Source organism: Tenebrio molitor, chromosome 9, assembly GCF_963966145.1.
Source record: "Tenebrio molitor chromosome 9, icTenMoli1.1, whole genome shotgun sequence".
Taxonomy (NCBI): Eukaryota; Metazoa; Arthropoda; class Insecta; order Coleoptera; family Tenebrionidae; genus Tenebrio; species Tenebrio molitor.
In genome coordinates, this window is record NC_091054.1 from 7,018,781 (window position 1) to 7,040,444 (window position 21,664).

The 21,664-nt window shown below is 39.6% G+C and overlaps 2 protein-coding genes across 2 annotated transcripts in view; one reads left to right on the forward strand and one right to left on the reverse strand.

Moving 5' to 3' along the window:
* Window positions 1-728: 728 nt before the first annotated feature.
* Window positions 729-2,932, forward strand: wls (Wnt ligand secretion mediator). Its single transcript, XM_069057252.1, has 2 exons — window positions 729-1,087; window positions 1,142-2,932. The coding sequence occupies exons 1-2, from the start codon at window positions 836-838 to the stop codon at window positions 2,510-2,512; spliced, it is 1,623 nt and encodes a 540-aa protein (XP_068913353.1). The 5' UTR covers window positions 729-835; the 3' UTR covers window positions 2,513-2,932.
* A 600-nt stretch (window positions 2,933-3,532) lies between these two features.
* The window catches only part of LOC138137725 (rho GTPase-activating protein 20-like), a 76,039-nt gene continuing 57,907 nt past the window's right edge, over window positions 3,533-21,664 (reverse strand). The window contains exons 3-8 of the mRNA XM_069057251.1: window positions 7,554-7,703; window positions 6,294-6,503; window positions 5,165-5,685; window positions 4,641-5,116; window positions 4,408-4,587; window positions 3,533-4,317 (exon numbers count right to left, since the gene is read on the reverse strand). Of these exons, the coding sequence (XP_068913352.1) occupies window positions 3,932-4,317; window positions 4,408-4,587; window positions 4,641-5,116; window positions 5,165-5,685; window positions 6,294-6,503; window positions 7,554-7,703 (1,923 nt within the window). The 3' untranslated portion in view covers window positions 3,533-3,931. The remainder of the gene's footprint in view (window positions 4,318-4,407; window positions 4,588-4,640; window positions 5,117-5,164; window positions 5,686-6,293; window positions 6,504-7,553; window positions 7,704-21,664) is intronic.

The following is a 21,664-nucleotide window of genomic DNA, read 5'->3' on the forward strand; positions in this document are numbered from 1 at the left end:
TTATTAGATAACAATTGAATGTTTGAAACATTAATATTTACATTATTAGTCTTTATAATCACACTAAAGCGCCAACTGCCTTTAGTTAATTAAACTTTAATTCAATTTCAGATACTTTACAATAATTAGCAAATTGAGACATACTGAGAAAATACACTAAAGAATACTTTGAGTCAGTTTTATTTGCACTACTTAATTATAATTAGTGTAATAATTATTGACGACAATTATTATTACTTAACTTTTAACTCTTTTGGCGAAATAACTTCCTTATTGTATTTTAAGGGACCAGACATACCCTTGTATTTTCCATCCTATTATAATATTCTTCTTGGTAGATCTGAGAACACATTTCACTGCACCACAACACTAAATAATAATGTTTAACATTATAAACTAGAATTATTCTTATATTTTTAACGAATGCTTGGGATTTATCGAAATTAATGGAAATTTCAACATTAACCGGCGCCATACTTCTTAAAAACTAAGACAGGACTAAGACTACCTACTTGATTATAAATTTGAGCAAAATTTAGAACTTTTTATGAGCAGATTAAAAAATTATTACCAAACGTAATATTCACGTAATTGAAATTACACATTTAATTTTGAATCCACTCTAATGTTACATTTATTATTATATGAATTTTATAAACGAAGGAATTGCGACTTTTAAATTGGAACTGTCAAATTTAGCGCGCCACCACAGCCAACCCAACATCTTAAAAAACACCGTTCAAGTTTGTTTTTGTTTGCTAATGGCGTGTTAACTAAAAAATTTTCAACATTTCCGGTGTTTAAACTGAAATTTACGTGTCGTAAGCGCCCAACAATGCCGGGAACGATCTTAGAAAACTTAAGCGGGCGTAAATTAAGCGTTTTGGTGGTGATTCTGCTGCTTATCCAAGTAGGCTGCTTCCTAGTCGGTTTAATAGGCCCCAGACCCGCGACTTCTCAGGGGATAATAGCCACCACATGTCTGGACAACGCCTCCACAACCTTCAACCCCAACCACTGGATCACCCTGGACTGCAACAAAATCAACCTGAACAACTTGAAACCGGGCGTGACCGCGGAAAATATCGTAAGCCCCCAATTTTATTTGATGATCTTGTGATTGAAAATTTGCTACTGTTAGGTGTTTGTTGTTCAAATGCCTCTCTACAGTTTGGATTTCTCGCGGTGGCAACAGAACTTAGTGGGAATCCTTCAGTTCGATCTAGTCTACCACAGTGGCTTCAATCCAGTGGAATTTATAGTGGAACTCACTATTGACTCGCGTCTGGCGTACAGCGACAAGACGAAACACGGGGGCCGCACGCCGTGGGCCTACTACGCCCACGCTGAAGAAAAGCGCTACATGGACTGCAACATAGACCTCAAGAACATCAAAGATCCTGATGGCTACCCTTACAATTGCTCAATGGTACCCCTCTTTGAACTAGGTTCACTATATCACGATTTTTACTTGTTAAACATACGCCTTCCGTACAGCGAGAAATCGTTCAAGAACGTCAACTTGCAAAAAATACAAGACGTTTATCTGCACATGATACACATGAACGGGGGTTTCACCAGAATTTGGGTCTCCATAAAAACTTTTTTCTTTCCTATTATTGTAGGAATAATGGTATGGTTTTGGAGGCGCGTTCACTTGTTGCAACGCACTCCAGCTCTGTTGGAGTACATGCTTATGTCACTAGGGGCCACTCTCGCGTTTCTAGATCTTCCAATCGAATACTTGACGCTGTGGTTTGACATGCCATATATGCTCCTTCTGGGTGACATCCGCCAAGGAATCTTTTACGCAATGTTGTTGTCTTTTTGGCTAGTCTTTGCAGGTGAACACATGTTGATCCAGGACAACGGCGAGAAGAACAGTCTCAAGCTGTACTGGAAGCACTTGAGCACGATCGTGATCGGTTGTCTCTCACTTCTCGTCTTCGATTTGTGCGAGCGCGGCATCCAACTGGTCAATCCTTTCTACTCGATTTGGGTGACCCCAGTCGGTACCAACCTGGCGCTGTCGTTCATCATCCTCGCCGGCATCTCCGCCAGCATGTACTTCATCTTCTTGTGCTACATGATTTGGCGGGTCTTCAAAAACATGAGCATCAAACGCTCCGTCTTGCCCAGCATGTGTCAAGCCCGCCGCTTGCACTACGAAGGCATCATCTATCGCTTCAATTTCCTGATGTTGGCGACTGTCATCTGCGCCGCTGTCACGGTGGTTTCCTTCATCTTGAGCCAAGTGGCCGAGGGCCAAAACAAATGGGACGAAAACATGGAGTTGGAGCTGTCTTCTGCTTTGCACACCGGCGTTTACGGAATGTGGAACGTTTACATTTGCGCCATGTTGATGCTGTACGCTCCCAGTCACAAACAGTGGCCGAGCGAGCCCATCTGCAACGAGGGGGAGGAGGTCGAGTTCAGCAGGTTGCCCACCGACCCAAGTCCCAACGAGATCTCCTCCCTCACCTCTTTCGCGTCCAAAGCTAGTATCGAGTAGATCTCAGACGAAGCGGTACAATTTCTACTCTTCAAACATGACAACAATCTATTGACTGATTTTAATCTACGTAATTGTGACGTATATAGGTGTTGATTCTAACTATCAATGCTTGGTAGGATCTGACAAGTACTTAATGCTCTTTTAACAGATTTGTGATGACGTAGATGTTGCACACGCACACCTAATCATTTTTATATTTGTACCTCATCTGGGTCAGATATTTGTTTAGATGTTTTTAGAATTTTTACTACTGACTATCGCGTATTTATTGTGTTACGTTGCCACTATTACGTAGTTCTAGTGTTGCGGTATTTGTTGTGATTTTGTCGATATTCTTAACCCTCATAACGTGATTTTTATATACCCAATCAGTATTTCTCGCATTTACTAATAAATATTATTGTATAGAACGTACAAGATCACTTGTTTCAATCGTCTGCTACCTCACCTTGTCCTTACCCGATATTCAAGTGAGGGTATGCAACCAGTCATACAATCCACGTCCCGCAAAATTAAAAATGATTAATTTCTTCTTTGATTTCCTTTTAGCAATTGTGTTTTTGCGTTGGATTGAAATACCTGCGGTCGTTTCCAGACCCGCAGTTTGACAAATGAAAAAGGCAATTATAAAATGGTAGTATAGCGTATCGCCATTTCCTGTGTTCTCCACATGGTTTATAATTTTGTTGTTTCTCGGAGTTTTTTCCCTTTTTAATTGGTAGTTCAGGTTGCAGCTTTATGAGCAAAGTGCTCCTTCCACAATATAACTATAATTGAACCCGACGTCCAATACCGCCCATTGCATTGCATAAACTACGAAGGACCAATTAATGTGGTTACCGCTGGCCCTGGGGCGTCTAAACTCGTAGCTGTCAAGCGGAATCCATCTTTTTCTCATAATTATTACTTTTACTGGTCGTAATTTCGAATTATTTAAACTTCCAAGCCCAGTAGGCTTGAGTTTATTGCCTCGACGCGGAAGAAAAATGTCGGAAAGGTTCGAGTAATAACACCACATACTTCAAGACTATATATTCTTGTTATACTTTGAAAAAAATACTTACAAAATTACTCTTAGATTTATCAACGTTTCTCATTTAAAACTAATTACTAACATAGTCTATAAAATGCGAATAAGCTATACCATGGCAAAAATTACAAAATCTCTTAACTAAACTGTACGATAATATGGCTTCTTTATCAAAAAATACGGAAGTATGCATCTGTTTTTACATTATCTTACAAAATGTACAAAAATCGTTTCCAAAAAATCGGAATCTCTATAATACAAGCTTCAATGAAACACTGAATTATTTTTATGTACATCAGACTCAATCGAAACTCCACTACTCGTGCGTCTCAATTGACAAAAATACTCTTACGTGGGCCAGTCTGGGCACCAAATTTGAACACTTCTCAAACGTAGCTCTCGCTCTCCGCGTCGGTGACGAGCAGGAGCTTGGCCGTCGCGTATATTGGGGGTGGTGGCGGAGGCGGTCGGTACATCGGCGGTAGATGGACAGGAGGGAGATGTCGCAGCGGTGGCGGTCGTCTCGGCGGAATGGGTGGCCCGCACAGGCTCTCGTTGGACGTGCAGAAGGCCTCGTCTTCTTCTATCCAAGTGTTGTCGAGCGAGCGCACTCTGGCGGCTTGTCTGGCCCAATCGGAGCGGTGGAAGGAGGGATTGTGGTAGTTCAGGCCCGGACTGTCGCGGTCGTCTTCCGATAAAGTGAGCCCCGAGTCGCGACTGAGCGACTTCTGGTCTTTGCTCAACTCCACACTGTCTAACGAAAGACCCAGAGCTGGAAAACATTCACAAATGACTGGTTTTTGTCCGACCTTGAGTTTAACCGTATAGGTATTTAAGCGTAATAATTAAAATGGTGACTCACAGTGTAAGCTGTCAGATTCTTCGGCGCCGCTATCGTTGGCAACTTCGCCCAGAAGCGAGACGACCTGGGACCCGAACAGAATTTGGCAGTTGTTGATTAACATCTCAACTAGTGTGGGCAACGTCCGCAGGGGGGCGTTTTGGACGGACTCCCAGAGTAAACTCGGGCCAACGCACACACCTTCATTTGCAAAAATTACTAATCGGAAGTGACTAACGGCGGAAACAACATACCCAAGTTGGCCGCCGACATCAGATTAAATCTGGCACGTTTGGCGATGTTGTACAGGACGCAGACCACGTTGGCTAGGAGGAGGTGGTTGTCGCGGGGCAGCAGACTGAGCAGTCTTCGGAGGTGGTCGGTGCGGCCGCTGCTTGCCACGTTCAACCACTCTTGGGGGTTTCCGGAGAGGAGCGGCTCGGGCAGACTCCGCAGGAAGTCTTTGAGGAGGGCCCCCAAAAGCAGGGCCGGAGTGTTGGAGATTTCTTCGCAGACGGCGGCTCCCTGCGTGTCTACCTTCTCGCGGAGCTCTCTCAGCGCTCTGGCGGAGGCGCACCTCCGGAAGATCCCCTGCGTGTGGGGCCCCCTCTGGAAGAGAGCCCTCAAACAAGAGTTGATCGCGGGGGGCAGCGCGTTATTCGTGCACAGTCGGGACAAAGGCACTCCAAATATCCTGCCCGTTGTTTTCCGAAACAACTTCAAAGGCGTCCTGGGAAAAAACAATAGAACCAAACAACACACTTTTTTTGCTACTTACTTCCTCGGCGATGGCTTGATGTTTGGTTTTAACTCAAAAACGATATCGCTCGGTATCCGATTGTTGTTGCAGTGCGTAAGATCGAATCCTTCTTCGGCACACAGCGACTGTCGCAATCGCGCCAGCTGGATAGAATGCGGTCTTTCGCACCCGATCAACGGACAAGGGGCGTTGTCTCTGTCCCTGGCGTAGAGCGTGTAAGCCCACTCGCCTATTCTCGACTCGTCCAGCGCCAGCCTGGCCACATCTCCAGAATTCATCTCCGGACCCACCCCCAAAGTCTTGGAGCATTCGGTCCCGCTCAAGGGGTCTCGGTACACCACCTTGATGTTGGTGGTGGGCGGTTCCAATCGCAGCTGGGCCTCCAGGGCTTGCTGCAGCTCGCGCCACCAAGAGTCTCGCGCTGCTTGGGTGCAAAACGTCACCAAGTAGGTCCTAGCGGGTGAAGGCCATCCAAGGAGGAAGCCGGTTTCAGATTCGGGACACGGCGCTATCCACAACTCCGACACTCGGACGCTCTCCTGGCAAAAGGATCAAGTCGAGTGAGGTTTTGTGAAAGAAATTATGAAGTCGGGGACAACCGAGGGGGAAAGTGTTGTTAACGAGCAATTATTGTCAAGTGTTGAAAGAAATTGAAAAATTGAAATTAATAAAGAGTAGAAGTGAAATTTACTAATTACTGCATTTCCGGAATGGCACTTTCTCTGCAAACTACAACAGTATGTAACTTTTTTCTGCCTGTACAGTAATTATTTCTTACAAATGTTTTACTTTAAATTATATCATCAAAGCTCCTTGTTTTTAGGCAACCAAGTAATCACACCAACTGACCTTTAGGACAGTACAGTTACGTAAGTTATGTACTTCGGAGCCAACTGCGATGTAAGAAACATGTAAAATATTTTTGAATTTACAATTTGTTTTTTTTTTTTTTTGTTATGAAACGAGGATACGCAAATTACTTCTTGGGCGTGTGCAGTTATGAAGTAACATTTATTATCCGGTGAACGCGATTTGTTCGTCTGAAATCGTGGATCTAGTGTTGGAAGAAGCGAGAGAAACATTACTTTCTGGTGTGCCACTCTGGATAATTTGCGGAGGCAAAATTGATTAGAATCGAAGTAATTACCTTGAGCTTGAAGCTGCTGGTGGAGCGCGGCTTGGCGACGAGTAACAAATCGGAGAAGAGGAAGAGGTGTCTGGGCTTAGCGTTGAGGGGGAGGTGCGGAGGTCCCATGGCGCAAGGCGCCTCCACCAAAAACACCCTGTTGCATGTCTCCCTGTTGTTGTTTTCGATGAGGTTTAAATCGCCCAACGATTTCTTCCGGAAGGACTTTTTCTGCGGGAGAACATTCCGATTAGAAAAACGAATCCGACACAAGTCATAATTACTTTCACTGTCCGTAATTGCAGACATGCGATATGTAGCGGAAATTGCAGGAAATAAATCTGTTCGAATCCAGCATCAGTCGTTTTATTGCGCATACGTGCGGAGTGTAGTAATGCATTTCGAATTGCAAACTGCTGGCAGAACTGACGATATTCAAATGAAAATATTGTTATTTCGAAAGGAACGATGAACTTCCGCGAATATGCAAACGAGAATTCTCGGACGGGGAAAGATCTCCGGGGAAAAACGAAGGAGTACGCGGGGACCGTTAGACCGCGACACGATCGCTTAAAGATTTCTGCATGTTTCTATATTGTACTGCAACATTTATGCAGTTTTAACGGTCTGTTAATGTGCATTAAAAGCACACGAGGCGCATCGAGCTATTTAAATAAACAATCCGGTCGCGATACTGCTCGGAATGTTGTGCTCCTTGCTCGGATCCGCCGTTACGACATCGTAGATTTCATTATGTAAAGTGAAGATGCCGCTCTTCTGCACGATGAAAAATGTCAATTCTCCGGACACTTACGCTAATCAATTGAGCAATCCCGTCATAAAACGATCCATCGGATCGATTCAAATCGACCGGTTAATTGCGCTCGTAAACCGCGAAGAAACGGAAAGTTGGGCGGCGCACACGCAACGACAAAAAACGCTGACAGCGCTAAACTCTGTTCGCTGTAAAAATGGGCAACTTGTAAATCACGTCACAAACCCAAAACCCATTTCTTTCCCGTTTCGTTTTCTCGTCGACTCTCGAAGAACGCGCAACAAAACTGTCAAAATCAAGCTTGTCAGTTTCTGCCCATTTTTATACCGGACGCGGTATAGCAATCAGCCATCGATTCTCGTCGATTGTAATTTTTCCGTGGGACCAGGATGTGCTTGCAAGCTGTTGCTGCAACTGAATGGGCACAGAAATGCATCATTATCCGCGTATTATGAGGCCGCGTAGATCTATCATGGGTGGATTTTTACACCTGGAGTGCCACTTACCACGTGATACGTAGAATTGGGTTCTGCGATGTGGAGGCCTAAGTAATCGTGCGGAAATAAGTCTTGTATGCGATCTAAATCGCGCCGGCGACCGTCCAGGGCCGGCTGGGAACCGCCCAAGAGTCGCCCGTAATCTGCGAGTCGCTCGGCCTGAAACAATTAGGGTTAATTGAGAAAGGATGCGACTTGTAACAATATACAATGTTTCAGCGTGAGAAGAGCGAAATTATGCAAATAGCCGTTTCGGATCGAGAGATGAATGCTGATCGAGGCTCGGGGCCACCTTCGCGTCTAGAGCTTTCAGTGCTTTTAATAAGTTCGAGTGTCTCAATTAAAAATGCGTCGGTAGGAGTGGCCACAACAAAAATCTATTTCACAACTGTACTGGTTCGCATGGAGGTAAAGTAATAAAATAAATGCCATTATCAAATTCCTACGTACAACACATTTTTTATACCACTGCTATGTTTCAATGTTTTTACTGCATGAAAAACACCTATTTATGTGGAAAAAGTAAAATGCGATAAAAATAGTGTCGTAGCGTGTCATCGTGGCGTTATACAAATGCGTCTTACGAAATAGCCGAATCATAAGAGTGCACTGGAAAACAATTCAAATTGTCTAGCGATTTTGACGTTACAAACGTCACATTTTAGATTTGGATTTTGCTGTAACAATCATCTTGATAGTTTAATCATTTTATTTTAATACATAATTGTTTTTTATACATATGTATTTTGCGATATAAACTATGACATACAATTACGATTTCTGTACATTTCGCACCTTCTTTTCTTTTTTCAAAGTTTTCGATTGAATCTCGAGTTTTTGTTTTGAAAATTTTTTCAAAATGTTTTTCTTCTTTCTCATCGCTTTCCTTCTCCTTTGTTTTATCTACCCTTTTTAATTCATCTTCCCTTTCTTTACCGTCCTTCTCATTCTACCACTTCCTTCTGTTTTTTTTTTGCTTCTTCAAATTCCTTTTACGAACAATTTTATCTATGATTTTTCACTTCAACCAATTTTGCCATTTCTTCGTTTCCTTTATTTTTCGTCTTCCATTTCCATTTTTAACAGCAATTTTATTTTACCACACAAATTGCAACTGTCGATTTTGTTTTCATTCGTAAATTTCCTTCCTGTCGAAAAGAACGTTTTTCTATCTTATCCGTCACTCACATTTAAAAGTTCTCTTTAAATTCCTTCTCTCTATCAGCTCATTGTGTAATCGAGATACTTAAAACACTTCGTTTTTCCAATTTCGCTTCCACCCCAACTTATCCACCTAACTATTATATCTTGGACTCTGCTTCCGCACAGAAAATAAAAATAGAACATTAAATGAAGTCCTTCGGTTCACATTGGCCCCGCATCGAAGGTCAGTGCTACAATCATTGATTTCTGATCGTAGAAAGCCTGACATTTACACCATCCGCGACATTGCCCTACAAGATACGTCGAATCTTCCAGCCATAATAACGAAATATGATACCAGAAGACAATTACATCCAACATTTGTTTTTCAAATGGCATTCAAGTGGATGTGAAAGTAGAAACAACAATTCCACGTACAATTACTTATTTACGACTTCTCAGTATTTCTCAAATGAAAGTATTTTTAAATGGTATTCTACCAACTACTGGTATTGTAATTTGCACAAGAATCTGAAATAATTTGCTTTATGCAAATGGACTTTGAGCGATTTCACCACAATTATTTGTGCGTCGTCCGTTTCAACTCGATCTTTAAACTTTTTGCAAGACATAGCTGTCGCAGCTTTTTTATTTTAAATTTGTTTCGCAACTCGTTCCTTTTATAAAAATAACTACTCAGCTCGTAACTTTAAACAAAATGTTTCAACGCAACACATTTTAATTTCTGTCTCGTAGTTTTTCTCTTGAAACGGGAAGATTTCCAATCGACGATTTTCTGTGTCACTAGTAGCACGCCCAAGTTTTCTAATTTTCCACCGCATAATGTTACAATGCGGTCGAAATCGAATTGGAAGTTGACTAGTTTCCGGATGACCTTTTACGCTGCGCGATTCCTGTACCAACAATGGTTTCCATAAAAATCAGTTCTTTCAGGGTCAGTACGGATTGTTTGAAAGCTCTGCAGCGACAAAAATGAAAGTTTGCAGCAGTGAAAGATGAGAAGTGGACCCCCAATTTGCCAGTTCCTCGTCTCTTGTTTCACAGTCGTGATTCATGAAAAGCGAAAGATAACGATCGTACGTACCGCGATTGACACGTATGGTACCGGCGGTACTTATCTAGGATTATCGAAGTGCGCGATAGATATCGGTGGAGAAACTTCCGCCGGTGTCTCCTAATCTCCCAAACCAGTCGGCTAATTAACCAAAGAACGATGCACAATATGAAAGTCGATAATTTGCATACAAATAAAACCGATATCGTGACTTTGGCCGACGTATAATTTACGATTGAGCCTGGCCTGTCTGCCCGGCGATGCCCTTAGGTCTCGCTTTCACCGCCAACCTCGCCCCTTTCCATTCAGACAGTTCAAAACCAACCTACTTAGCAAAAAGTAAAAATCCGTAATAGTACCATTGAACGCGTGTACGCGCAAAACCTTTATAAAAAGCCGCAATGAAAGTTATTTATTACGCCGACGATTTGTCTTGTTCCTTTCTTTTTTTTCAACTCTTTTTCTTCTCGTCCCCGCTCTTTCTCCCTGCTTATTCTCCCATGAATAACGAACCGAAAGGAAACGTCACAATCCGGCCGCGCGCAAATTTATAACAATTGCAGTTTCCTGCATTTTTGCGCAGACAGTGGCGTAACCGCGGGGTATGTCTAGAAAGCTCACGTGACGGCACAGGCAAAAATCGAAATAAGCCGAAGGTTGCGGACGTCACCCGAGGCGATAACGTCGAGGGATTCCCGCAAAAAAAGTCACGCGTGACTATAGCCACCACGAGGAGTGGGTCAAAGGATAATTAGCACAAAAATGAAAATATCGACACTTACCAGTGTCCCAAATATCCAAATCTTTTTTGTTTGTTTTTTAATATGTCTCAGTACTAGATTTGATTACCCTCGCTTGACTTAACTATGGTACCACTGGGTTCAATAATTATGTTATTTTACACTACCGCCTCGGACGTCATTTTTGTACCAAAGAACTTACAAAATCAATTTTCTTGAATTAGGTACTCCCGATCCCTAGAAATGTTTCGGGACAAAAGATCTCATCTGTAGAATATCTCTTCTCCCCCTAATCCCATGGATCTCTCTGTACCTCCCAGGAATCTCCTATATCCAGGAGAGAAAATCTCCCATCGGGTACTACAAAGTACCATAACGGAAGTTTTTGTTTAGTTTTTCCAAAACCTTCAACGTACAGTAGAGTTCCATTGATTCATATATTTTTTTTGTAAAATTTGACCACACGACTAAAAGAAGTAATTGAAGCTTATCTTGACGAGACTTTCATACATCCATCCTCCTAAGTGGGTTATAATTACTCCCGACAGAGACCCTCCCGGTATTTAATTTCCGGCTAATCTCGCCCCCATCTAAGAATCTGGCGCCTCCGAGCCGTGCGCCCAATTAGTGCCGAAATTTCTCTTTCTGCCACCGTTCCGAGCTTGCCGTGACCTTACCGGAATCCGAAAATCCGGTGACCGTGTTGAACTTCACCTTTGCCAAACGTTATCTTAATTGAGATCGGCGATAACTCCATTAAATTTCGATTACGAAACCGCCGTCGCTGGTGCCGCGTACCGCAAGGCTCTCCTTCAGCACCGATATTTTTTTCGCACCGTACGGTACCCGACGCCGACTTGCGCTTCCATTAATTAAATAATAACAAGTGCCCGATGTGGCTTGTTAAAATTACAATGGCCGAAACAGTTACGCCAATATTAGAATACTGTTAACGATTAGTGTTCGCGATGGGCCGAGGGGGGCGCGATAATCGCGGCGTATTACCGCGCCCACGTACCACAACGTAGCAATTAATATTAACATAAGTATATTATGTTGTTCGGATTGTAATGACAACAATGGCGAACGCTCTCTTCTGATTAAAAGACGCCATAAATGGCGCATTATTAGTCGGCTTAATTAATTTCGTCTGGTGGATCGGGAGCGGTCGCCTTCGAATAACTGGATAGAAGAGGAAAGTCTTTTCGTTTTCGAGCGACGAGAAAAAATCGCACAGCTCGAGTCAATTACAAAAAGCAATAAGCAATTAAGTAGTCTGCATAGTAATTTAATACGAGTGATCTAAGAAATTTAATTACAATTTCAAACATTACCACCCATGTATCGCGTGACTTTTAACACTCATGCCATACGTCGATGTTATTATGTTTGGCTTTTTTCCTGTCTCTTTGTTTTAGTCTTCTACCGCGCCGACAACCTCAGGTGGAGTCGCTAACCTTCCAGCGAAAGTCTTTCTCTGCGTTTCTATCCATAAACACCACAGGTAAGCGTAAAACTGGCCGTCACTCCAATTTCCGAAGTACCAGACGGGGTAACGGACGAAGGGCTTCGGTGATAGTACTTATTATGCCAATGGTACCGTCGTCGGGTGTTTACACATGCAAACATTGCGCCGCCGACTTCTCGTGCATCAACAATTAACATTTAAATGTGTACAAAAAGATGAGTCGATATAAACCAAGAAAATATCCATCACCTATTGTTAGAATAACAATATGCGTAAGAATGGTATGCGTATGTTCCGTGAATGGTAATAACGCCAGGGGTTAACTCTGGAATATTAAACTGGAGGTAGAACCACCGACCGAAAACGGAGATAAGTTGGTCAGGAGCAGGTGATTTTATGAGGCCATCTAACAGAAAGTAGGAGGTCACGTTACCTGCACCTGACGAAAAGGTGAAGGTATTAAAGAACTCATAACTACCTGGGTTCTAATAGCTAATAAGGTCCGACGAATGACCAAAATTAAGTGAAAAGTGTTGGAGCCGAGCTGGGGATTAAGCAGAGACACTTGTGGGTGCGGAGCCAGCTCCAGGAACCCGACAGGTACCAAGATTTTCGATAAAAATTCAAATTAAAGTCTTCCTGAAGTTAACAAATCATCTTTCCTGCAAGGTTACGTAATTAAGAGAAATGACGGTCTAAGGATGCAGGCGTGTATGTGTTATTGCAAGTCAACCGGTTTCGGAATTAGAATTTCCTCATGAGGACCAAGTAGTCAAAAACAAATTAGAATAATAGCAGTTGGGAAAGAGTGTAGTAAGAATTTTAAAATATTAACGAAATGTCTGCTTAGTTGGAGGATATTTGTCAAAAAGGATTGAGTCTGTCTTGGTGGTACAGATTAAAAATCCAGTGAAATTTATCACTTGACTCAAAAATCTTCAGATTTAGTGGCAGGTGTTGGTTGTTGCTAACGTCAAGAAAATCAACATAAAATTGGTAAAACGAAAGTTATTGATTTACTATTTATAAAATATTTACTGGAAATATTGATTTTGTTTTTGTTTGTATACCAATCAGATTTTCCTAGTTACACAATACCTTCTTTACACCACTAGTAAATGTTAATTACAGCTTACAGGAAAAAAAGTATTATCAAAAGAAACATTCTCACCATACAAGGCTTCTCAAAATAATTACACTTATATCATCTCAAGGAAGTTTTTCTTTTATGTCGCTAACTGTAGTGAGTGGGTCAGAATTAGCATCTTTTCAGTTTTAATTTTTTGATTTTGAAAATTGTAATTTACCTAACAAGTGCGTAAAGCAGTACTTTTTTTTAAAGAATGGGAAGTTTGACCGCACGAGTCGTAGGCGAGTCCCATAAGTGGAAAAAAAACAATTTATGCGTGATTCCAAACAACGTTTTTCCACGACTGCACTTAGAAAAAATCTGCACCAAAACACAAATCTAAAATTTGACAGCTTCAATTGATTTCAATGCACTCTTGTGATTACTATTTCGGTGTACGTATTTGCGTAACACCAGAACGAAATAATGACAGGTCGTGCCACTTTTTTAACGCTCTTTACTTTTTTCAGTATTACCATAAACATTTATTTTACGCGATAAAAATAGTGAAATATAGTACAGTTTTTTTTTAACAGTCGTAGAAACAGTCATTTTTAAGTTTCTATTTATATTAACGCTATTTTGTAATTTTTGAGTAGCCAACGAGTGTCAACAACCCTTCCATCTGGGAAGTGTAATTTGTGTTGAGGTTTATTTATAAAAAAAAAATTTTACAAAAATTATTTCGGGACGTTAGTGTACAACGTTTTGGTGCAAAGTAGAAGCATGCGTTTTCGTAAACATCTTTCCTCTGACATATTGAGAAAGCTTTTAATCGTGAGCGTGTTGGGCACACAAACAAACGTAACAAAAATATCTGCAAATATCGTTCGAAGGTGTTACTTCAGGAAATTAATTTTGTTGATTGACTTCCACCGAATTAGCTTTTGGACGAAAGTTCAAAGCAATTAACCCGAAGACCTCGCCCCAAATACACCCTCTTCGAATCGATCATTCGGAAAACAAACAAAAACGAAAGTAGGAAATAAAAACAGCAATTTATGGACGACGCAAATATCGCAGCATCGAAATTAGCAACACAAATTTAAGACAACACCCTAAAACAATAGAAAACACTAGCCGCGGGCCTGGAAAAAACTCATGCTGTTATTAAATGTCCAGAATTTAATAATTTCTCAGCCGACTTTCAAACGCCCACTCTCTTTTATTTAAAGAGCGGTAGGAAAAACGACGTTTTTATTTACGAGAAAAAATTCCAAAAATACAAATTACACACAGGACACGCCGTCACATTTTGGAAGCGTGCCACTAACGTCACTACTGAAGTGTCATCACTGATGACACGCGTTCGCAGGGTGGGTGTGTGCACTTTTCGCACCGATTTAACAATCGAAGAAAAAATTTGTTGGGCAACACGTGGCAAAAAATCGCAATAATGGGCCATAAAAAATATAATTGCATGTGAAGTACTTTACCGTTTGGATTGTTTTGTGCGAGAACGTTTGGCAACTTTCTAGACGGTCGCGATTAAAAACTGATTACATTCTGGAAAAAAGCCTAATTACCTTGTGTACCAATCTGTCGTAGATGTGCATCTTGCACATTATCCCGCTGTCACGAACCGATGCACTGGCAGCACCGACCACTGGTCACAAGTACACGAGCACCAAGTCCGAGGATGTCTCGACGTAAACTGACATTAGGTTTACGTTTCCGATTCCTACCTGAGGATCGGCGCGTTTCGTAATAGGCGTACGAGGCGTCATGGCCCAGGAAAAAAATTACCATTGGGTTTGCTGTGGCAGTGTTTTCGAGTGGCGTCGAGATGGGTCAGATTGGCGAACGTTTTTGGACGGTGCGGAACAATAACAGTCGTTATCAAAAATGAACTTATCAAAAATTGGTATAAAAACCATTACAGTGCTTGTAAACAAGAAGTAACGATAAAAATTGTACGTTAATTATCTGACAGTAATAAACTGCTAACAATAGATGCTGGAGTTTTTACGGTAAAGAGAAAAATGTCGTAAAAACAAATGTGTAATGGCGAATAATGTAATAAACTGGCAAGGCAGTAAAACGTAATACCGAAAAAGTCAAACAATCTAACAACGTGCATTTTTTTCTGGAAGCGGATTTCACTCACATAAGATTTATGGTTTGGCATTTATTTAATTGCTAATTTAAAATTTATTTATTTAAAGGCTAAAGTGAAGGAAAGCTATAAAAGTGATCGGCGCCGATCTCTTCACTTTTTCAAAATCTCAACAGAATTGACAAAGAAATTTTGTATGTAAATAAATCAAAAAAAATAATTTTTAAATGATGTTACGAAAAAAAATTACATTTTCAAATTATTTTTCATTTTTAATCATTACTACACATTTTTATTTTCATCATTTCTGCATTTATCAACTAGCTCATTCTCTTTTTATTTATTTTTGCGTTACTATTTCATCATTTTTGGGGTTGTCAACTAACCGATTCTCTTCGATTTTAATTTAACTTCTCATTTAAGTTTTAATTTAAAATTGGCAATGCTGTATTTAATTCTTTAAGTAAAATATGTGGGTACATTTTTTTGTTGATCTGTTGGACCTAGATTCCGGTTTTTATATATTTTTTTATTACTCCATTATTCCACATCTCTTTTGTTTCCGTTTTCATTTTTTTTAACCCATAATTGATTTGATTTCATTACTTCAGAAAAGTTTTAAAACTTTGAGTAGCTAATTGTCACAATATCCCTCCAATAATAATAATCATATCGTTAGGACAATCTGAGTCAGAATCTAAAACTAGTTATCTGATTTTGAATGAATTGCAAACTTTCTCGCTTCGTTTATCATTGTTGTATTAATTTTTACAAATAAAAATTTGCATACAATCCTCTTCCATATCAAATTGTTAATAACTTTTCGGGATAATATTATAAAACACTTCTATTATTATTAAAGGTCTCACAACTTCAATTTCACATTTTGACACAAATGACATTTTTGTTAATAAATTGTGAACATACACCTACTCTCAGCAAAATTTGATTACATTTTAGTCGACCTTGAATTTGACACTTCACGTCTAGAATGGATGAGCTATAGATTTTACTCAGAGGTGAGCTGTCTTTTTTCTGTACATAATATCATCAAGTAACAAGTAATCAAGTAAATTTGTAATTTTTTGTAACAGTACTATGTACTTTACAGTAATGTAATAGATTTCGCAAAAACTTTAACATTTTGAAAAATACTAAACTCATACAGCGTGAGAAAACTCAATTTTTCTGTGCTCACCAAACTCCGTAACAAATAAAAATTCTTGAAAGAAATTGATTTATTTTAAATATTTGTTGCCCACCAGTAATTTTCTTAAAATCGCTACTGAAAAACCACAAAATTAGCGGTTTTTCTGTGGTTTTGCCTGCTGTTACAACACAAAGAGAATAGAAAATTAGTGGTTTTTAACAGAGACAATAAATATTGTGTTAAACGACATCATGCGTGTTTAGCAAGTTAAAAATGACCTAATTTCCCTATGAATAAGTTCTTGAAAACAATGTCAAAAAATCGATCAAGTTAAATTAAATTGAATTTAAAAAAATCAATAGAATTTAAAAGAAACTTGTTTTTTGTTCGACACTGTCAGAATTTGAGAAATTTCTTCTGTATGAGCGGGTTTTGATAAATGTCACCACTTGTCAAAACGACACGTTAAGCTAATTTTAAAGATTTTAAGCGATTTGGAGCACAAAAAAACGTTGTATTCAACTCGTTCTTGTGTAAATTGGGCCTTTTTTGGCACTCGTGGGCCTTTAAAACGCAAGTGAAACGAGGCCCACTCATGCCCAACTTACACACGAACTCGTTAAATAAACTGCTATTTTAAACTAATTCTCTGATTGGCAGTAGTATATTATAGGAATCTGGTTCCTAAAATAGGGATCGTCTAAATTTTGGAAATAAAAGAAATAGGAAAATATGTGTTTGCTGTTGTGCAGATCTCTTTAGGTGCAGCCATTAGAAGGGTTGGAGTTGGTAGACTTGTATTAGAACTGTTTAGTGTCTGTCACGAATTCTTCATTACCTGGGCACAATTTGGCGCTCGAGACGTCTGGACGGGCCCGCAGAAAGGATAGATGTCCGACAGAGTTGGACAGTTTTACAACATCGACAACGAAAGGCTTACATTATTTACGGCCGACGATAATACTACCGCATTTGAATGTTTTATCCGTGCCCGTTTGTTGCCGATGTCGAGGTCTATGATGGCTGGGAGTGCTAGGAAAAGTTGTTAAAGCAGTATTTTAAATTTAATGGCGACTTTACGGCTTCCAGCGATCGCATTTTTGTTGCTTTTTCGATTTAATTGTCATAGACAGATCGAGAAATTGACGGTGTGACCAAACCAGAAATGCTCGCACTCTCTTACAAACTCGAAACAGGTGAGGTCTTCCACGTTTCGTGCAGATTTGTACCTACGCTTATGGCCGACCTTCCCAGTAAAGCTTTCAGGAATTCTCCAAGAAATTGGGAATTTTTCACTAAAGTACACCTGGGTAAAACATTCTGTATGCAAATCCCCGAATATTTTTTGAAAGCATTTTGACTAATCACTCTTGGTTGTAATCTACAGATTTGCAGGATTTGTAGCCCACTACAGTGTAAATCATAAATGCAAAAAATAGTGTTAATGGAACTACTGATTTCACAACACTGTCATTTGTGTTCTTCCGCTTTGTTATGTTAATCGAGTGTTAGCGAGATCGTATGACAAATTCCTGACAACTACAAAAACCACTCAACAATGTATTGTTAAAAAAGTAGACAAATTGTGAAGGCAAATTCACTCATTTTAATTTTTTATACAAATCCAGTCAGCTTTTTTTTCAGTTATAAATGATTTCAAAATCATTTTCGTTGTTATCCTCATCAGTCTCACCTTCTAGACTTTTTACTTTTTCATGCCGATCAAAAAACAATACAGATATGTAATTCGTTTTAAAAAATAAAAACCCTTTCATAGTACAAAAGTGCCATTTGACCTACATCTTTCTCAATACTCTTATTGCAGTCATAAAACAAACAAACTTTCTCTACCTTAAGTCTTTTGATTTCATTTTTATTTTGAGGTTAGTAAATTTACTTAGAAAATTGCTACATCTGATAAAGGTTAAAATCCTGCAATCAATTACGTCATGTAATAAATTTCACAGAGACAACCCAAAAGTTTTTTCGAAAAATTCCTCAGAAGTCAATTTTTCCTTTTCACCTATTCCAATTTCATAAATAAATAAATACTTTTTTACTGTAACTGTCAATGAAACGAAATTTTTGAAATCTGGAAGTGTTTGAGTGCTTTGATTAACTCTGATAGGAAATATGTACTGAAAACTTTAAAATTAGTCTAAAAAATCCATATTTTGATTTGAATGAAGTACTGGGTCCTGTGGGTCTTCAGGCTACACCAAATACTCTTAATAGAAATTTTTTTATTGCCCCATTTCAACTTCCAAGGTATTTTCTCCAGACGCAGCGGAACTGATGCCACTTGATTTCTCATGGTCGTCATTTTGCCACTTTTCTTCATCAAATTGAAGTTATGAATCAATGGCAACTGTCAAATTTCGTCGGGTTAGGTTATCTCGGAGCGAAAACGCGACGAAATATTTATAAAAAAAAAAAGCAAGGCGATAAGAAAATTGTGCCAATGGCGTATAAATTATAAATCATGAAGCGTTAAATAAATTATATAATGCGGTTGGGTTTTTTCTCGGGTAACCCGCCAAAGCAAACGACAATTTCCGGCCTCAAAAATCAAATAAACAAGGTGTTTACGGTTTTATGAATGGAATAGTAAAAGGCGCCCTGACAGGCATCCGTTCTCGGTAATAAATAGTCAATAATCGCCGACAACAAATAAATATTTACTTACTTTCGAGGCGAACAAGGTCGCCACGCTTTGCCGCTTTGATTTTGACATGACTGACTAACAATCGCGCAAAATCTGGTCCAAGACTGTTTATCGAACTCTCTAAATAATTCGAGAAGTGTTAGCATTAAAAATGACGGTAACACACGTCCCCCGTCGCGCCGACGCCATATTTAGGGCCCCCCGACAACTCGGGCCGCATCACCATATCGCAGTTCCGGAAATATGGGGCCGGGCTCAACGGGTGGCTTAGAAATTTTCTAGAGACGGATGACAGGTAAGCGATAACAGGTACTTAAAATTCGAAATGGTTATGGTACTACGCTCGGTACGACCATGCTCGCTGATAACGAAGATTTTTAGGTCAAGCCGTTACGTCACGGATGCGTCTAGTTTCACCGATGAAAAATCGGAGGTGTCACGAAGCGTGACCCATTTCCCTCCAAAAATAGCTCTTTCGGTACTTATGGCTCGCGCGGTACGGTTACGTAAGCGGAGGAAAGTGAATAAAAGCCCGAACTGGTCGTCCTTTCACCGATAGGGCCTTAAGGAGTGTTATTATTATTCGGAAGAACGGACAAGAAAAACCACTCCACTTGTCGGCTTTAAAGTGCAAGCTCATCGCGTTAAACACTCGGTGTGTGTATCTTAATTAAGTTTTCCTCGTGCTGATGGTACTAATAATCTACCGGGCTCGAGATTTACTTTCTCTGGAATCCTCTCTGACACCGGAGATTATCGGCACAATGGAATCTCGTCTAATGGACAATCGTTCGATTTAATTGAAATTTGTGGTTCACTTTGATGGCGACAACGTCAAAGAGAATAATAAGAGTTGGTCAAAATGATGATTAAAAATAATGATTGATGACACCACAGGATGCTGACTAACTTTCGTGTGTGTGTGTCACTATATGACCACCGTTCCGTTCCGTGACAGTACAGTGATGTAAAATAATTTCGGACAGGTAATCGCTCCACACTATAATCGCACAAAATTAATTGGAGCAAAACACGCTCAAAGTTCGAAAATAAATTATCTGGGTGTTTCAGAACTGAGAAATTCGCACAAAACACCTTGAGTTTTTTTTTATAAAGAAAAAAATTTAAATTATAACATTCCTGGGGTATCGTTTCTTCCCGTGGTGTGGTTTAATGCCCAGGGGAGGAAACTACACTTTGTTCCACAGGTGTACATCTAATTTTTCTACTACCTTCTGTTTGTTTGATATAAAACAAAAAAAAAATTAAATCTTATTTTAAATGTTTTCAAAGTCAGAACATCAGAGTGAGCACACTTGCCGCGACCAAGATTGCGTTTTATAAACAGTGCAAGTTATCTTCGCTGGTTGCGTCTAAGAATGGATTCTGGTAGTGAATCTGACGAAATCGTTGGTCCCCAATGAGGCAAAAGCGGCACAATCGGATTTATTATGTAAATACTAGTATTTTTAACTCCCTAGGGAGGGAATACCATACTTTAGAAGCTGAAATCAGGAAATATCTATTTCTGTGGACGTGGAGGTACTATCGCGGCCATCCAAAAGTGAACGTTTTTTTTTAATAGTTTGAAATTTACTTTAAATCATAGGCGTTCTAAAATGTCAAAGTTTGACACTAGCGATAAAAAATTTATTGAAACTATTTTTTTTTTAATGCCACATCTCTCTCTGATGCAGACAGCTAAGGCTTTTGCAAAGCTAGAAGAAAATTGGTCGTTGGTTGCTGTGGCGAGAGAATTACATTGCAGTAAGACTTGCATTTTCAATATAAAGAGGGGTTGGCAAGAAAACAGGCTTGAGAGGCCAATGCGAATAGGTGTTAGAAAGGTTTCTTGACTAAAGTTTACTTTCACTTTAATAATGTATTAATTACTTCTCAGTCTTTTTATTATTAGGTACAACTTTTTATTATTAAAATAGTAACGCCTGCTGCACGAACGCCAATGAATACAGCCTGATTTAATCTAACGAAAAATACGGAAATTTTCGCAAGCTATCGTTCACTTTTGGATGGCCGCGATTGTACATAGTTGAAATACAATATTTTGGAATTTTCTTATTTTAAAATGTCATAAACTCTGCCATAAAGCCAACAATGAAACCGTAAAAAATTAATTGCAGCGATATAAAAAATTCTACGATTTCTTTATGAACAATTATTCTACGAACATAAGTTTGTAAAATGTGAAAATAGCACGATAACAGAGACTAAACGCATTAGACACAATCTGTCTGCTCTTAGGGGTAATGTTCAGACATAAATTGTCGTTACTGAAGTCATAAGATCTACATCTACAAGGATACACTGCTTAACACCTACAGAAATTGGATTTTGTGGGCGGTTATCCTGTGAATCACTTTGTAGATCTTTTATGCGATTTGTTCAAGGATTTTATGGATAAATTTAATAAAAGTGTACAATATTGGCAAAATTCGACTGGACACTCTCTCATTATATTCTTCCGGTTCGTCAATTTCTACGTAGTCATTTAGAGGCGCACCGGAAGTAGAGGATTTATCGAGTGGACAGCACAATCGCCCGACATGGAACCTATTGAGTTCCCTTCGCGGGGTTATCTAACAAAGATGTTTGTGCTTGTTACTTTAACAATATTTTTTTAAACTTTCTAATGCCACAACCAACAGTACATTTTTTTTTTCATTATATAGCAAT